Raw genomic sequence first — 19,131 nt, forward strand, 5'->3', positions numbered from 1 at the left:
TGTGCAGGGGTAGGAGTAGCAGTTGGAGAGACAAGCAGGTGAGGAGAATTAGGAGGAGACTGAGGAGGTGAAAATTGTGGAGGTGGAGATCTTTGTTTAGGCCTTGGCACTTTAGCCGGTGGCTGAGCAGTGTCCAATTGTTCCTGAAAGGCCAGCTTCGTCTTAGGCTTCAGAGGAGGTGCAGTTATGATCTTGCCAGTGTCCTTGTGAATGTGAATTCTGGCCTGCCTTTCATCAATGTCCTCCATCTGTGTGTGTTCCTCCGAAAATGTATGGCTTTCTTTAAGTAGTTTTGAAAGTCCATGCTCCTCTGTGTAACTTGGTCTTTTAGGCTCCGAAGCCGGTTTTCTCAGGATCGAAAGGCTGGGAGTGGATGTTGGCCTCGGCTCCAAAAGCGATTTTCGAGGTTTCGATTCGAAGGGTCGGTGTTTACCTGTTTCAGAGCCAGTGCTTCGGCTCGAGTCTGAAGGCTTTGGTGGCGTGGCCTTTTTCGGTGCCGAAGTTTTTGCATTGTCACCAAAGGTCTTTTTGCGGATTGAGCCGTGGCCTTCTGGCAGTGGCGTTCCCGAGGCCTTATGTTTGGGCTTGGTTGGGACAGAGGCAGGCGTACTCACATGCTGTCCTGCCGTGACCGGTCTGTCCTCCTCGGACTCCTGCTTGAAATCGGACCCTCAGACGGAGACTGCGGTGTGCATGATCTCCTCTTCCTCTACGTCGAGACGTTCTGTGCTTTTCGACACCATTTCCAACCTTCGTGCTCTTCTGCCTCGTAGAGTCTTCTTCGAACGGAAGGATCTGCAGGTCTCACAACTATCCTCACGATGGTCTGGAGAGAGACAGAGATTACAGACGAGATGTTGGTCTGTATATGGAAATTTGGCGTGGCACTGAGGACAAAAGCGAAATGGGGTCCGGTCCATGAGGCTTCCACACGGTCGGCCCGACCAGGCCCGAGTTGGGTGCGGGTGCCCCGAAGGGCGAGTAAAGATGTTAGATCCGACGGTACCGAAGTGTTGATGAGAGACGATACACGATCGAAACAATACCAACGAGAATTAGAGAGTTTTAGAACTTTTCCGACTCAAACTACCGGAGCAAAAAGAAACACGTCCGATTCCGATGACGGAAAGAAAACAATCTATCATGGAGTCGATGCCCATGCGCAATGGAGCCGAAGAGGAGGAGTCACTCGATCCTGTGACTCAAAAACACTTCTTCGAAGAAAAACAACTTGTAACACTCCGAGCCCAACACTAGATGGCAGACTATGCATAGCATGTGTATCTGCAGCTGCACATGCAAGGCTCCAGCGAGAATGAATGTAAAGAGGATCATAAGGCATGCATACGCTGTTGAGGAAACACATCACAAATGGCGATTGAAATAAAGAGGGTTGGTACAGCATTCCTAAAAAGGATGAAAGAGGCAACAGATACCCTTGAGCAGTCCTCAAGACAAGGCCTTGCAGGGCTAGACAACACAAAGAACAAAACTTCGGACAATTTGACCTGTAGTGGATCGATCTTTTGAGAAGCCCACCAGGCCATAAACCTATCCCATCAGCAGGAGTATACAGATTTTGTTGAGGGACCCCTGGCTGCCAAGATAACATCTACAACTTAAGGGGGAAGATCGAAGGTACTCAATTATTACCATTCGGTCTCCAAGCATCAAGGTGTAGGTTGTGCAGATTTAGATGCAGGACCCAGCTCATCTGTTGTGACTGGAGATCCTACTGGAAGGGCAGCTTGATCGAAGGACAGGTGCACATGCCTAGGAATTTGGGATATCATACTCTCTAAGCCCAATCTAGTGTTCCTGGGATGACTTGGGCCCTGTCAGTCCAGATCTTTTTCAGAAACAAGTGCAAGAGAGGTGTCGACAGAAAGGCATACAGGAGTCTCGAGTTCCACTGAATGTGGAATGCATCTCTGAAAGAGTGAAAGAGAGACACCTTGGAAACTCAGATGCGCAAAAGTGCTGACATTGCCCCTCTCAGCAGCGGTGAAGAGATTGAGCCAGGGTTCTCCCTATTCGCAGAAAAAACCCGTATCGCCTCTATTTGTAACTGACATTCCTAATCTGCAAGGTGTTGACAGCTTGGTTCCTACGTCTGGCTTTCAAGGAACCCACGAGGTGATGAATGACAAGAAAAAATCCTTGGCCATCTAGCCACATCCAGAGAAGCACTGCCTCCGACCACAGGGTCCACAACTCCTCCCCACCCTGCTTGGTGCAGTAACACATGGTAGTGTTATTTATCAGCACCAGCTTCCCTTTGATGGATGGCAGGAACCCTTTCAAGACCAAGTGGATGGCTCTTGGCTCCAAAAGGTTAATCTGCCAAAGACAAGATGCTTCTGCTCTCCCCCTCTCCCAGATGGCCACCCCATCTCAGAAGTAATGAATCGGTCACCAGTGGGAGGTGTGGGCGAGGTAAGGAGAGGGGTCTGTCGCTGACTCAATCACATGTTTTGAAGTCTCCTTCGGAACCTGTAACACATCTGAAAAATCCCATTGATGCTGTGCCCACTAAGACTTCAGATCCCACTGTAAAACCAGCATATGCTATCTGGTATGTTTGACTAGCAGTATGCAGGAAGCCATTAGTCCTGGCATCCTCAGGGTCACCCCTACTAAGATCTAGAACAGAGGTTGAAATACTGGGAATATAGCCGGAATGTCCTGGTCTCTCTACTCAGGAAGAAAAGGGAGGGCATGGTTCGGTGTGTTAGAGTGTGTGTGTGGGCTCACGTGAAGGGAGGCATCTGCACTGATAGTCAACACCAGCATGTCTGGAGGTTCACCATAATCTGTTGGTGAAGACTGCCTGAGGCAAACCTGCCTTCGACAGCCAGATGTCAAGGTAGTGCAGACACAGGTCCCTGATCTTCGAAGATCTGCTACAATCACTGCCATCACAGGTGAACCCCTGAGGGGTACTGGTAAAGCTAAAAAAGGAGCACAACAAACTGAAAATGCTTGTGGCCTACCAAGTACTGCAGGTAACGCCTGTGGGCCTGCAGGGCAAGGATATGGAAATAACCATCTTACAGGTCCAGGACTACTATCCAGTTTCCAGGGTCAAAGGCAGACAAGACCTCAGCCAGGTTGAGCATCTTGAAATTGCTCAGGCATTGAGAGGGCAATGGTCTAATATAGGACAGAGTCTCCCAAACTTTTTTTTGGCACCTGGCACCAGGAAATACTAGGAACAGAAACCATAATGACTTCTTTACTGACACTTTGGCCAAAGGAGCCTGCACTTCCTGCTGCAAGAGAGATAGATGGTCCTCCATCACCCGTTCCGAGTACGGTGGAAGGTGCAACTCGATGTCAAGAAATGGTAGGGCATAACCCTGCTGAAAAATTTGCAGGACCCACTTGTCCAAAGTTATCATCAGTCACCCTGACTGAAAACGTAAGATCCTACCTCCCAAAAACCCGCTGGAGCACATCCAGGTGGGCCTGCAAAGAGCCACAGTAGTGCTGATAGCTCTAGCCAGAGAATCAGTGACATTGAGCTAACAGCGAATTGTGAATTCGGCCATATCATGTCTATCCTATATGGCCTGAGGATGGCACAGTCTTCTTCCAGGACTGTGGGATAGACCTGGACTACTGAGTTCCACAAACTGTGACAGTAGCAGCCTAGAAGGCAGCTGGCATTTTCAAAGCGAAGGGCTAAGTTGGTCAAGCAGAACATCCTATTACTAAAGGTTCCTAGCCTCTTTAATTCCCTGCGAGAGAAAGTAGTGGGAAAAGAGATAGAATTTACCAAACTGGCCGAAACCTGAACCACAACGCTTTCAGGAGTAGGGTACTGAGTAACAAAATTTCCATCACCTGAAGGAAGATTTGGGAGATTACATATTCCCTTTAACACTGTAGAATTTTGACAAAATTCAGTCTCAGAGAGACGACGGTAGCTCAATATCTGTTGTCGCAGAAAGAAAGGAACTGATGTCCTCGCACATTTGGCGTGCTAATATAGGCCCATATATGTCACGTCCGGTGCAGAACAATGTCAACACTGAGTCATTGATGCCACCTGCTGCATGCAGTGGTACTGTTAAAAATCTTCCAGATCTAGTCTGACTCCTGGGGAATATTCAAAAACTGAGAAATCTACAGTTATAAGTCGCTGTCCGAACATTGATTAGTCACATTTAAGAAAGGAAAGGAAAAGAAATCTAAGTCAGATTGATGACAATAAATGGCAAGATGAATTTATGCCCCCTAAATAAAAAATAGTCATCATAGCCTAACTCCAGTCTTATACAATTTACAGTTCTCCAGCAAGTATACTATTCCAGTAAACGACTATGGAGAATGGAACAAGAAGCTGACCCCCTCATGTTTGAAGCGTGGGGAAGACTGAGATTTTTTTTAATTTGGTATTGGGTGCATTAAGGCCAGTACCTTTCAGCGATAATACAAGTGACAATAGTTCTCTCTGCTAAGTGAACCTTGCTGAACATTGTGCGAGAAATACAGGCCTGCAGATTAAGTTGTGTATTCGAGTAGGTCGGGTGATTGAAGATTGTTAGACCTGGCAGCCCAAGGTGTGGTTCCCCCTTCAGATCTCCTGTTTTTGCTGATTTCATTTTTGCTGGCCTTAGGACTCAAAGCACTTTAATCCTGCTTACCAGTGCTAAAGTGCATGTGCTCTCTACTTAACCCCTTCGCTGCCAGACCTTTCCCATCTCAGGTGCCAGGCCTCTTTTTGGCTATTTGGGGCAGCTCACGCTTATGCCCCCATAACGTTTTGTCCACATAAGCTACCAACGCCAAATTTGCGTCCCTTTCTTTTTCAACATCCTAGGGATTCTAAAGGTAGCCAGAGTTTGTGGGTTCCCCTGGATGAGACCAAGGAATTAGCCAAAATACATCGAACATTTTGTTTAAAAAAAGAAATGGGAAAAAAAGGGCTGCAGAAGAAAGCTTATGTTTTTTTCCCTGAAAATGGCATCAACAAAGGCTTTGCTGTGCTAAACTCACCGTCTTCCCAGCTATTAGGAACAAGCAGACTTGATTCAGAAAATCACATTTTTCAACACAATTTAGGCATTTTACTGGAGCATACTCCATTTTTACTATTTTTTGTGCTTTCAGCCTCCTTCCAGTATTCGCCAGAAATGGTTCTGAAACCAATGCTGGATCCCCGACAGCTAAACATTTCTGAAAAGTAGACAAAATTCTGCATTCAACAAAGGGGCATTTGTGTAGATCCCTCAAGGTTTTCCTACAAAAAGTAACAGCTAAAATAAAACGATATTGAAATTGAGGTGAAAAAAAATAAATTCTGTCCACTTTTTCTTCTACAACATGTCCAACTATGGCAGATTTTTTAAAGCAATATACCGTTACGTCTAATGGACTCTTCTGGTTGGGGGGATAAATAGGGCTTGTAGGTTCATCAAGAACACTAGGTACGCAGAGCCAAAAAATGAGCTGCACCTTGCAATGGGCTTTCATTGTATACCGGCTATACAGCAATTCATTTGGTGAAATATAAAGAGTGAAAAATAGGTATCAAGGAAACCCCTGTATTTCCAAAATGGGCACAAGATAAGGTGTTAAGAAGCAGTGGTAATTTGCACATCTCTGAATTCCAGGGTCCCCATACTAGCATGTGAATTACAGGGCATTTCTCAAATAGACGTCTTTTTTACACACTGTCCTACATTTGGAAGGAAAAAATGTAGAGAAAGAGAAGGGGCAATAACTCTATTCTGGTGTTCCGCCAAGTCTCCCGATAAAAATGGTACCTCACTTGCGACGGTCGGCCTAATGCCAGTAACTGGAAACGCGACATGGCCACATCACATTTTTACATTGAAATCTGACGTGTTTTTTGTAAAGTGCCTAAATGTGGATTTTGGCCTCTAACTCAGCTCGCACGTAGGGAAACCTAGCAAACCTGGACATTTCTGAAAACTAGACATCTATGGGAACCCAGGATTGGGTAACTTATGGCGCTCTCACCAGGTTCTGTTACCCAGAATCCTTTATAAATGTCAAAATTTGGCAAAAATAAAAAACACTTTTTCCTCACATTTCGGTGACAGAAAGTTCTGGAATCTGAGTGGAGCCACCACCCAGCATTCCCCCAAGTCTCTCAATAAAAATGGTACCTCACTTTTGTGAGTAGGCCTAGTGCCCGCAACAGGAAATGCCCCAAAACATAACATGGACACATTACAATTTCCCAAAGAAAACTGACCTGTTTTTTGCAAAGTGCCTAACTGTGGATTTTGGCCTCTAGCTCATCTGGCACCTAAGAAAACCTAGCAAACGTGGACATTGCTGAAAACTAGACACCTGGGGGAATCTAGGATGGGGTAACTTGTGGCGCTCTCACCAAGTTCTGTTACCCAGCATCCTTAGCAAACCTCAAACTTTGGCAAAAAAAACACTTTTTCCTCACATTTCGGTGCTGCAAAGTTCTGGAATCTGAGGGGAGCCACAAACTTCCTTCCACCAAGCATTCTCTTAGGACTCCCGATAAAAATGGTACCTCACTTGTGTGTGTATGCCTCGTGCCAACGACAGGAAATGCCCAAAAACACTACATGGGCATATCAAAATTATCAAATACAAAACTACCTGTTTTTGCGGGGTGGGGACACCTGCGTTTTTGGTCCTGGGCTCAGCAGCCATCCAGGGAAACCTACCAAACCCAGACATTTCTGACAACTAGACACCAAGGGAGTCCAGGGAGGTGTGACTTGCGTGGATCCCCCAGTGTTTTCTTACCCAGAATCCTCAGCAAACCTCAAATTTAGCTAAAAAAATCAAATTTTTCCCACATTTCTGTGTGGGATCACTGCACCGGCACATACCTCACTTGTGTAGATGGGCCAAGTGCCTGTGACAGGGAAGAGACAAAAACATGTCGAAATTGAGGGAGAACCAAAGCGTGTCCAAAAGGGCTGTTTAAAAAAAAACATTTTTAGGCTGACAAGTGGGGCACAATTTTTATCGGTATAGATGTGACAATCCTGGGTGGTAAGAATTTTGAGGATTCCTGCAGATTCCTGAAGGTTCCATCACAAATATGTGGGGAAAATGTGTGATTTCAAGCAAAGTTGGAGGTTTGCAGGGCATTGTGGATAGGAAAATGGTGCAGGGTGCATGTGAAGCACATCACCCTGGACTCACTCAGCTGTTTAGTTTTCAGATGTGTCTAGGTCTTATAGATTTTTCTACATGGCAGTATCCCAAAGTCCAAAAAGTGCAGCCCTCACCATTCCAAGTGGGACGATTTTGAGAGTTAGACACGTTCTCATGGCCCAAATGTAAAACCCAAACCCAAAATAATCAAGTGTCCTCTTGCTTGCCATTGGGATAAGATCTTTTAGTGTGCGGGGGAGGGGGAGAGCTGAAAGACTGTTATCCCCTTTAGTTGGGGTGGGGGCATAACCATGCCCATACTGGTTGGTAACCACCACCCTACTATTTTTTTTTTAATTCCCTGGTATCTAGTAGGTTTCAGCTCCCACGGGGAGTTGATCGGGGGTAAATGCCCCATCTACCTCCATTTATTAGGAGTGGACGTATGGCCATACCCCACCCTCTTTTTTTGAAAAAAATCTTCCCTGGTCTCTGCTGGGCTTTCTGAGCCTTACAAAAATAGGTTGATCTGCCCCCAAAGGGGGGACAAAATGGCCAACAGTAATGTGCCCCATGGGGAGCGACCCTTGGCCAAGGGGCTGCCCCCGCAAACAAAGCACACACACACACACACACCACTTCCTGGTGTCTAAGTGGATTCTGCCCTCCCTGGGGGCAGACCGGCCTAATAGACATAGGCTGATCTGTCCCCAAGGGGCGCAGAAATAGCCTAAAATAAATTTGCCCCCAGGGGAGCAACCCTTGCTTAAAGGGCTATATACTATGGTCTCAATTACATTTAGAAAAGCTCCAACCTTCCTATTAAAACTTTGATTTTGTTATATTTGTTTGCGGATTAAATAAAATGTTTAATCATTTGTGCATTAGTAATGAATGCCTGATTTTTGCATTTGTTGTGTATTGTTTTGAAATTCACATCATCAAGAATGCTCAGGCCAGGAAGCAATGAGATGGGGTATCCCGGACGGAGAGGAATTCCGCATTGTCTCCTTATACGCAGACGATGCATTAATAGATCTACGAAATAACACTGAATCCCTATTGAACATACTACACCTGCTTAATCTCTATGGTACCTTATCTGGCCTACGTGTCAATTGGGCCAAATCATGCATATTTCCAATGCAGCCACTTACAGACCCGCAAGACAATAATATTACTGGAAATGATCTAAAATGTGAACATACAACTTTTAAATATTTTGGAGTACATATTTACCACAGCGGCCCCGATTTAAGGGAAGGTAATCTGGACAGGGCAATCAGATCAATAAAGGGCTCCATACCCTTCTGGTGTTCACTACCTCTCTCGCCCATGGGTAGAGTGTCCCTAGCCAAAATGATTGTGCATCCTCGACTACTGTACTACTTCGCTGCACTACCACTCATACTGCCAAAAACCCTCTTCACACAACTAACCAGGCTGCTGACCGAACTGATATGGGCTAACGGACGCAGAAGAGTGGCCATGACCAAGATCTATCTTCCAGTGGAGAAGGGTGGGATGGGTGCCCCACAATTCGAACTCTATTATACAGCAGCACAACTGCACTGGATCCTGGCCTGGCTGCGGGATCTCCTCAGCCCAGAGAGTCACAAAGTGAGAACACGCCTGGGTCGCTCAGACGTACTGGGCTGGCTCATTGGACGTGAGGCTCCCTCACATCATAGCAATGTTCTGATAACAGTAGCTGACCGCATCTGGTGCCATTACGTATCAATGGGGGCACATACACCACCATATTCACCCAAGATCCCATTACTAGCTATACCAGGAATAGATAAACTACAGGGCAGACCGGGCCTCACTTCATGGACCACCAAAGGTATACCACTAGTTGGCGACCTGTTTGCAAAAGACCGCTTTATCTCTTATGCAATGCTAGCAGAAACATACACCTTGGACCGGGCGGGTTTATTATGCATGGGGCACTAAAGTATCTAATATGCAAAATATGGGGCTGCGGCAGCACAGAACCGCCAGCATCACCCACCCTACATGAACTGTTGATGGGCGCCGGCACACAAGCAAGCATCTCCTGGATATATAATACACTACAGACCTGCCCAGAAGTAGCACAACCGCAAGCCAAGACCAGATGGGACAAAACCCTACAAACACCCCTCACAGCGCAAGCATGGTCCATGGCCCTCACAACCACATGAGAAGTATCACGCAATGCCCGCTTCAGATACACTCAACTCAATTATCTACACCAGACATACTTAACTTCTATCCGCATAAAACATATGTTCCCACAGACTACTTCTGAATGCCCAAGGTGCGGAAATACAGAGGCAGACTTCTATCATATGACCTGGAATTGCCCACCGCTACTCCGCATGTGGCATGATGTCACAAAACAGATCGCTACATGGTCAGGACTGCCCCTGACTCCCACACCCGAATCCTGCCTATTAGGAATACGTCACATGCGTAATAAAGATAAACAAAAACACAGATGCGCAGATTTAGCATTTGTCATGCTTAAGCGGCTCATCGCAACACAATGGAAGTCACCTTGCGTCCCAGACATGCACAGATGGACAAAAGATCTGACACACTGGACTAATGCGGAGATACAAGCACTGCGTACGCTCCGTGACAACGGGGTCAAGGTCAAGGGCGCAGACATATGGGACACCTTCCTAGACCAATTGCAGGAAAAAGATGACACACGTCCACCTTAGACTGCCGACACAACACTCACTTAAAAAATGCTGCATTATATAAACAGAGGAAGCGGCCGACCACACAAACAGAGAAGTCGCACAGATCACAAGTAACAATTGAGAAAATGCAAAGCCAAGATAGGTAAACATGACGCCACAACTGAGATATTCTAGCCCCCCACTTGTCACCCCCTTCAAAGCGGCGATGATACCCTGCGGCCCGCCCGCCGCACCTGCTGTGACCCTGCGCGTCTCCTCCCTCCCTTGACCGTCCGTTGCGTGACTCTTGACTATCCTACAAAGCGAATTTCTATCCACCTTAATTCCATCTGTATCTCCTTCTTTCCCTCCCACCCATCCTTTCTCCTCTTTATTATTTGTTTCTTCCTTTAACTCTGAACATGCTTATGATAAGAGATGTTTATTACTTCAATGCAGAGTACGGACAAAATAATGTATCGTAAAATAAAAGAAAATGAAACCTTCAGGTGATGTAACCTGCTACACAAGTCCGACAAAATGTTGTGCATATTGTAAAACAACTGAAAATCTCAATAAACAGATTTAAAAAATAAAAAAATAAAAAATAATGCTCAGGCCAGCTTCCAGTAGTAACTCAGCAGGGGTCCCCAGATTCTAATAATGATCCAGTGGGGGTCCTGGGTTCCACTAATGATTACAAAGGGGCAAGACGCTCAGTGGTGGGGGAGGTCAGGGTGTTACATCCCCCTACTAATAAATGTATTTTCTGATAAACAGTTGAGTACACATGGTTTCAGTCAGGTATGGTGAGATGGCTGTGGGATTTCAGCCGGAATCTTTCCATCCACAAAGACAAAAACACACACACTCTCTTTCCCTCCTTGTTTTGAAAGACCTCAAGAACGTTGTTCATTTGACAAAATATTGTGTTTTCTCTCTTAGTACTCCTAACAATACACAATCCCCTCCCTTTACACTGCTTCTTAGGTCCCTCTTATGAAACCCTGCTTGTCGTATGATGTATTTTAATGTGATATGCAAGCGTGATTGTTGGAACATCTGAAGCTCACACCCCAAATCTTACTGACCAAGCAACGCCCCTGAGTAGGGGTCCACAGAAGTCAAAATGTTAAGAAACACTGGTCTACAGTATTACTGTTTTCCACATTCGTAATAATAAAGGTATGTTCTACAGAAGTCACTGGAAACAATGCAGAAACATGCTCCCTCCCTCCGACTTAATGCCTGAAGACGTCCAAGAGCTTGTAAAATATATTTACAAATGTACGAGGAAGCAAGCAGCAAAGAAAACAGTAAGAGAAAGCAGTGAAAGAACTCCCCATTATATTATCCTCCGCTAGCTGAGTTACTTCCTTTAATATGTAGCAAACTTTATTAGTACTTTAAAAGTAGTAAATTTACTACCATTTTATTTGATAAACAGCGATGGAACTAGGAGATTTGGATTTTAGGCCCTTTTGCCCACATATCTGGATAGCGCAAACTCAAACAAAACCCTTCACCTCATTCCAACCTAATTTCCATATCTACGAAAATGCAACACCTTGTAAAACATGCAAACTCCAGCATTAGTACTGCATAACACCTGGGAATTTACATCCATGGAGAAACATTTGAATCTGTTTTAATACATTCATTTAGGATGGAACATTTTGATGTTTTACAAACTATTGTTTCTTTAATGAAAACATTCATTGATGTTTAGTGGTGTTCTTCCATTTTAACTTCAAAGCTTTAATTTCTTGTTTGCCATTAAACAGCAGTAATTTAGAGCTGGCTGAGTCTTTTCATCCTTAATATGGGCCAAAGGACTATATTAAACAGCTTGAACAAAAGATAGGCATTATACGTAAACAGCTGACGAAAACACAACAGTTTATATTTACCACCAAGGCTTCCGGCTGTTGTTTCAGCGACATTCAGATTCCTGCCGAGTACTGCCAGGCGATAACCCTTCAGTGCCAGCAACTGTGCGACAGCTTTTCCAATACCTCTGGATCCTCCAAATACAGCACAAATTTTAGCCATCTTGACAAAACCTAAATTCCAAGCAGGACAAAGACACAAGTGGGTATTCTTATGAGCAAGTCTTATCCTAGTTCATCGGCACATTTCATGGTAATTTCCTTCAGTAAGCTAAAATCACCTTGCCTTGTAGGTCTTTTCTTGGGGTTAAGGATAAAATCTAGCATAAATAAGCTGATAAAGTGAGCATAATGTGTTCAAAGGTGGTGAGAGACGTATTGGGAAATGATTTGCTGTTTAGGGAACTTAGGTCTCTGAGGCAATGCTCCTTTCCACCTTGTTTTCGATATCAGCCTTCCCTTAGGACAGACAAACCCTCAGGAACAGATGAGTCTATCATCGACTGTGAATGCACCTTGGGCCAACATTCCATAACGTAAAGTAGATCTAGAATATGTGACTCAGTGTTAGGTTATTTCCGTGTGATGGGCATTTGGCGACCTGACACTGTGCAGCTTTTTCCTGATGGTGGAGCTTGGCAATTGAAGTCCTGGAAGGATAATTCTCGAGCAGTTAGATGTGCAAATACCCATCTTTTTCTATGTATGCTTTTTAACCACCAATTACAATTATTGTTGATTACTGTGGCCTTTACTCTTAACTCTATAAAGACAGTTCCTATTATGAGGACACCAGTTTAATCAAGTAACAATAATATTTGAAGTCTACTGTGTTGCTTCCCCAATGTGTGTGGTATATAAATAATAAAATCAATAAATAAGCATTCTTAAAAATACTTTTGTCAGAATCTGGCTGCTAGTTTAGGATGTAGCATGTGTGAATGCACTTCGAACTGAACTAGCAATCAGCTTCTTCCTTTAAACAATGTGGAATTCCTTATGATTTATTGGAAAGGGGGCATGCCCGCCCTTTTCAGCAGAGCTGAAGTACTTCAACAGAATGAGTACCACTTACCAGTAGCAGTTCGTGCTCTTGACAAAACTGTCACCTGTCTTTTTGCTTTTATGCAATCAATGACTGTCACCTTTTGTCGCAAAGACCCAGTATGGTCTCCAGTTTTATACATTCTAAGGCTGATTGCTGCCCTGTGATTGTCCGAGGCCAATGTCAGTCCAGTTACCACTTCTGCTGAATTGCACTTAATTACTTATTGCTTTGGGGATATGACCTGGGTTTTATACCCGAGTGTATTCTCTCTCAAATTTAAACATGCAGTTGCAGAATAAAGTGGATGGGCTGAGTTCATATAGTGTATACTTGTTTGCGTATTTTTGTGTATTACTGTTGCGGTGCAAATTGCACAAATGGATTGGGGGTTCCTGGCTTCCCACTGTGTTTCAGTGGGGAAGTCAAAAGGTTAAGAAGCCGTGATTTAGCCTTCATTTATGTTGCAACTTCATGAGTTTAAGATTTACATATATTTTATTAGCTTTCAACACAAGTCTTTTACTATTAAACAGGATAAAACCACTTAACAATCAAGGTGAAAATGTATAATGGACAATACAGTTGTTGGAATTGAACCCCCGAAAATTCCCTTTCAGGAAAGGGTAATCTACTAATCTACACACGCACAACCCCCTTCACAGTGAAAACTATCTACTACATTGTTCAGTATTAGTTTTAGTTGCACTTGCCTACCAGGCATTTTGAACTCCTGGACGCATTTTCCATGCTACTGGCCGGAAAATGTCTTAACATTCTTGTGACAGAGATATTGTGATCAGAAAGCAGCAGGAGCATCACTGCTGCAGAATCTCTAACCCCCTTCATTTTTCTCTGGCACCATAAAATGTTTTTTTCTCTAATAGATTTACACTTCGAACAAATTTAGAGAAAATGTTTTGAGGTGCAATTGCACACATCCACCCCCTCCACCAATTTCCATCTTCACATTTTCTGTCACATTTACACCTTGCAAGCGCAAGCAGTTTTCTCGGCTCAAACTGTGAAAATGTATTTTCTTTGAAAGAGCTGTTGGGTCTTCAGTGTGGGTAAAAGCATTGCTTTTCTCCTAAGTGGACGTCTGCCTGATATAAGTGGCAAATCACTCATGCTTAAAAGGGAGAGGTCCTGTTTTGACTGCATTTTATTTACCATTGGGTAGTTTACTCCAGTTCCAAGTGCCCGCCCTAACCTTTGTCCCTCATGTGTTCTGTAAAGACCAATCTAGGAAAGTGCCCTTGTTGGCATGGTTACCACCACACTGTGCCTAATATTGATGCCAACTTGACTGAGAGTGTGCTGGGATCCTGCTAACCAGGCTCCAGCACCAGTGTTCTTTCCCAAAAACAGTACCATTGTTCCCACAATTGGCACATCCCTGGCACACAGTTATGTCCCTTACAAGAGGCACCCATTGTACCAAGGGCCCTCTGGCCAGGGACGGCCCCCAAGACCTGCAGCATGTATTATGCCACCCTGGGGGATGCCTCACCAAGCACATTCACACTGCCATTGCAGCTTGTGTATGCTGGTGGGGAGAAAAAGACAAAGTCGAGATGGCACCCCTCCCAGGGTGCCATGCCCACAAACCACTGCCTGTAGCATAGGTAAGTCACCCCTCTAGCAGGCCTTACATCCCTAAGGCAGGGTCACTATACCACAGGTGAGAGCATGGCTGCATGAGCAATATGCCCTTACAGTGTTTAAGTCCATTCTTAGACATTGTAAGTGCATTATGGCCATGTTGAGTATATGGGCTGGGAATTTGTCATTACGAACTCCACAGCTCCATAATGGCTTCACTGAATACTGGGAGGTTTGGTATCAAACTTCTCAGCACAGCACAATAAACCCACACTGATGCCTGTGTTTGATTTATTGGAAAATGCACAGAGAGGTCATCTTAGATATGCCCCCTGTATGTTAGCGAAACTGCTAGTGCAGGACTGATCAGTCTGTGCCAGCCTTCCACTTCCAGATGAGTTTCTGACCACTTGGGGTGAGAGACTTTGTGATCTCTGTGGCCAGAAACAAAGCCTGCACTGGGTGGAGGTGCTTCACACCTTCCCCCTGCAGGAACTGTAACACCTGGTGGTGAGCCTCAAGGGCGCAGGCCTCTTGTTACAGTGCCCCAGAGCACTCCAGCTATTGGAGATGTCCGCCCCCTGGATAAAGCCCCACTTTTGGCAACAAATCCGGCGGGACAATTAGGGAAAACAAGGAGGAGTTACCACCTCAGCTGGGACCACCCCTAAGGGGTCCAGAGCTGAGGTGACCCTCTCCTTGCAAAATCCTCCATCTTAGTTTGGAGGACAGGGACTAATAGGGTTAGGTCTGTGCCCCCCTCCCCAAAGGGAGTGGACACTAGAAGGGTATAGCCACCCTCAGGGACAGTAGTCATTGACTACTGCCCTCTGACCCCTGTAACGCCCCTAAATCCAGGATTTAAGGGCTCCCATGAACCTAGCTCATCAGATTCCTGGAGACCTCACAAGAAGAAAGAAGAAGGACTGCTAAGCTGACCCCCAGCAGAGAAGACTGAAGATGTAAACTGACTTGGCCCTAACCCTAGCGGCCTGTCTCAAGCTTCTAAAGTGCTGCTAAAAGAAGGAGACGCATCCTGCAGGACCAGCGACCTCTGAAAAGCCTCAAGAGGACTGCCTGCACCCCAAAGGACCAAGAACTCTTGAGGACAGCAGCCCTGTCCAAGAAGAAACTCCATCCAAAGACTCCAGAGCCTCCCCGGATCGGCGAGACTTGTCCACTTTGCACCAGACTCCCACAGCCCGTGTCCATGTCCAACCGACTAGAGCTGGTCCCCAGGCGATTCTGAGCAAGTGCCCACTCTGAGTTGACCCCTTATGTCCACCACGATGATGCCTGCAGCCTGAATCCAGAGGACCACCCTGACGGCGACATAACCGGAAGAAGATTCCCAATGCCAAAAGGTACCCCTGCACCTGCAGCCCCCTGGCCTTCAAGAATCCGACCTTTGGTGCTGCAACATCCAGCAGGTGGCCCCCCTCCTTTTCCAGCCTTTGGTTTCCTGGAACCGACCCCCTGGACTTCAGCTTCAGAACCTTTATGGCCCCCGGGGTCCCCCTATAGGAAAGCATTGGGAGCCGGACGCTGTCTGTGCACCCTGCAACCGGCTGCGCCGCCAACTGAGGGTGTGTGTTTGGTGCTGACCTGTGGACCTCACAGTGCTCCTCTAAACCCCCAGGTCTGCCCTCCGAAGACACAGGTACTTACCTGCAAGCAGGCCTGATTTCCAAGTGCCCTCTGTCTCCATAGGAGCCCATGTTAAATCGAACTCAACTTTGAACTCTGCACCCAGCCAGCCCTGTGTTGCTGGTGGTGGGTGTTTGGGGTTAACTTGAACCCCAACCTGTGGACATCCTAACCCCGGAGACTGGAACTGTAAGCCTTGTACTCACCTCAAACCCGTGCTAACTTTTCTTCCCCTAGAACTGTTCTGAAAATTGCACTGTCAATTTTTCAAACAGATTATTGCTTTTAACTTGAAAACTATTTAAATTGCCAAAGTGAAACAAAGTGGAGTTGATACATATGTTGGATACTTATTTGCTATTGTACTTACCTGCAACTTGAATCTTGTGGTTCTATTAATAAAGTAACAAAACATATTTTTGCTATAAAAAAAAAACATTGGCCTGGAGTTAGTCATTGACTGTGTGCTTCACTTTATTGCCTGAGTGTGTACAACAAATTCTTTCCACTACCCTTTGATAAGCCTAACTGCTAGACCACACTACCACAAAAGAGAGCGTTAGTATTATCTACTTCAGCTCCTGTTAAGTCTCGGGGGAACCCCTGGACTGTGTACACACTATATCTCATTTTGATATAGTATATACAGACCCAGCTTCCTATAACCACCACCTACTTAAATGCATTGTGATAAACTATTCGGAACTCTTGCTTGGGTCAATGTAAACACTTCCAACACAGCTGAAGGAAAGCTTTTCAAAAGTAGCATCACTTTTTTCCAAACCACACTTCCTATTTTGGAAGTATTGGAGTCCAAGCCCCATAATGCAGCCCCGTATGCCAGGGTGCCATCATATTTAAAACACGTAGGCCCTCATTATGACATTGGCGGTAAATTCCGAATATACCGCCGCGGAGGCGAACACCCTTCTGCCAGATTATGACACATACACACAAAACCGACAGAAAACAACCACAACCACAAATCCACCGGATCCACTGAATGTGATAAACTGACTGAAATACCAACCATACCGTTACGCCACCAAAACAACGCCCTCCAAATAATGACCCACCAATCACCACAGCGGACATTCAACCACGGTAAACAATTGGCGGTGAACACCGCTGCGGCGTATATGGCCACCCCAAAATAAAACAAGACAACATTGGCCAGAACAAAAAACTCACACCTGACACAAATACACACACCCACTAGCAGCACTATAAAACACCCACCCACAAACCTCTGCAAACACGACAAGACAGCTACACTTTGCGAGGACAATCCAAAAGAGAACTGCACACACATCAAAACTACCAATTCCGCCGACACCCACCACACACCCCACATCACCCCTGCACAACCTACACACACCACACAACACCCATGACCCCACAAAGGCACCCCCGTTTCGTCGATGAGGAGTTGCGGGTCACAGTTGAAGAAATAGCCAGGGCAGAGCCACGGCTGTTTGAAGGACAGGTCCAGCAGATATCCATTACCAGGAAGATGAAGCTATGGCGGAGGATCGTGGACAGGTTGAACGCCGTGGGACAGCATCCACAAACAAGGGACAACATAACGAAGAGGTGGAACAACCTACGGGGGAAGGTGCGTTCCATAGCAGCAAGGCACCAGCTCGCTATCCAGAGGACTGGCGGTGGACCCCCACCTCCTCCCTCACAGCTAACAGCATGGAAGGAGCAAGTCTTGGCAATCCTGCATCCCGAGGGACTCACTGGAGTTGCCGGAGGACTGGACACTGGTGAGTCAACATTTATTAGCGATCACCCCCCCCCCCCATACCTGCATGCCATCTCGACCCCACCCTGACTCCCATCACTCCACTCCATCCCACACAGTGCACCACCACAATCAACAAACCGAAATGCCAAGCCCTGCATGCTATACCTACTGCATGCACATCCCTTCCAGCCCTGCATATACACCCAGCACCAATGCCTGCACAGCATGGAGAACTAACAATCCCACAATCAATCACCATACACAAACAAAGGTGGCAGGGCAACAGCGATATAGGGGAAGCTAGGGATGCAGAATAAGTCACAGACATGTAGCATAACACTCCACTTACATCCCCACAGGTGCCCCAGCCAATCTTAACAGCTAAGAGGTGCCATGGCTACCCAGTACCCCACCAGAAGATGCCCCCAGTGATGACAGCAACTCTGGAGTTCTGGATCTTGATGAACTCTCTGGCCCATCAGGGACCACTGGTCAATCGGCCACCCAAGCCCACACCCAGTCCATCACAAAGCCTCCCCTCCTCAGTATCCAACACCACAGCAGCCACCCAACGTCCCCAGACCTCTGTTCCCAGGACACATCAATCAGCAGTGTGCCCAAAGACAATGAGGGTCCAAGGGTCAGTGGCAGTGGGCACACCGTTTAGGGGACACAGGCAAAGGAGGCAAAGGAGGCCAGGGACGGTCAGAGGACAGCTGTGCACCAGGGGGAGGACAGGCCTAGGGAACTGACTGCCCAGGAGGTACTCACTAATGTCCTGGGGGCATATCAACAATCCCAGGACAAGATGGGTGAGGTTATAGACATCATGCAGGAGAACCAGCGGCTGCAGGGGGACCACCACCAGGAGATCAAGCAAGAATTGCAGGCCCTGAACACCACCATGGTCTCCACAGAACGGGTGTTGGGCGACACGGCCAACATCATGAGGAACTACACAGCACACCAGCGGGCCCCTTCCACTAGCCAGTATACTGACCAGCCCTCGACATCTGCTGCAGCTAGTGGACAGGAGGCCATGCCACAGGACCCACAGGCCACCAGCACCCCTACCCCTGCAGAAGGTGAACCACCCCCCAAACGGCCCCTGCGACCCAGACAGACACTTGCCAAGACAAAGATCACTGCCAGAAAATGAGGCTCTCCTGAATGTCCCCCATGTGTTCCACTGTGTCACCTTGTCCACTTTGAACTGCCATTGCTCCCCTTCCTATGGCCCCTTGGACACTGGACCTGTGCTACAAACAGACTGTCCCACTACACTGGACTATTCCCAACCATCACCCCACTCTATTGCACTTCCAATTGTATACCAATTTTGAATTAACACCCTTGGACACAACTTGAGTAACAGTGCTTTATCTACAGGTAATGTACAATGTATAA

At 46.3% G+C, this 19,131-nt stretch overlaps 1 protein-coding gene across 3 annotated transcripts in view; it reads right to left on the minus strand.

Annotated features, from left to right (window-relative positions):
- Positions 1-19,131, minus strand: part of CBR4 (carbonyl reductase 4) — a 215,986-nt gene that overhangs the window by 156,579 nt on the left and 40,276 nt on the right. For all 3 annotated transcript variants that reach the window (XM_069244101.1, XM_069244109.1, XM_069244118.1), the window contains exon 3: positions 11,699-11,851. In XM_069244101.1, the coding sequence (XP_069100202.1) occupies positions 11,699-11,840 (142 nt within the window). In that variant the 5' untranslated portion in view covers positions 11,841-11,851. The remainder of the gene's footprint in view (positions 1-11,698; positions 11,852-19,131) is intronic.

This window comes from Pleurodeles waltl, chromosome 1_2 (assembly GCF_031143425.1).
Source record: "Pleurodeles waltl isolate 20211129_DDA chromosome 1_2, aPleWal1.hap1.20221129, whole genome shotgun sequence".
Classification (NCBI taxonomy): domain Eukaryota; kingdom Metazoa; phylum Chordata; class Amphibia; order Caudata; family Salamandridae; genus Pleurodeles; species Pleurodeles waltl.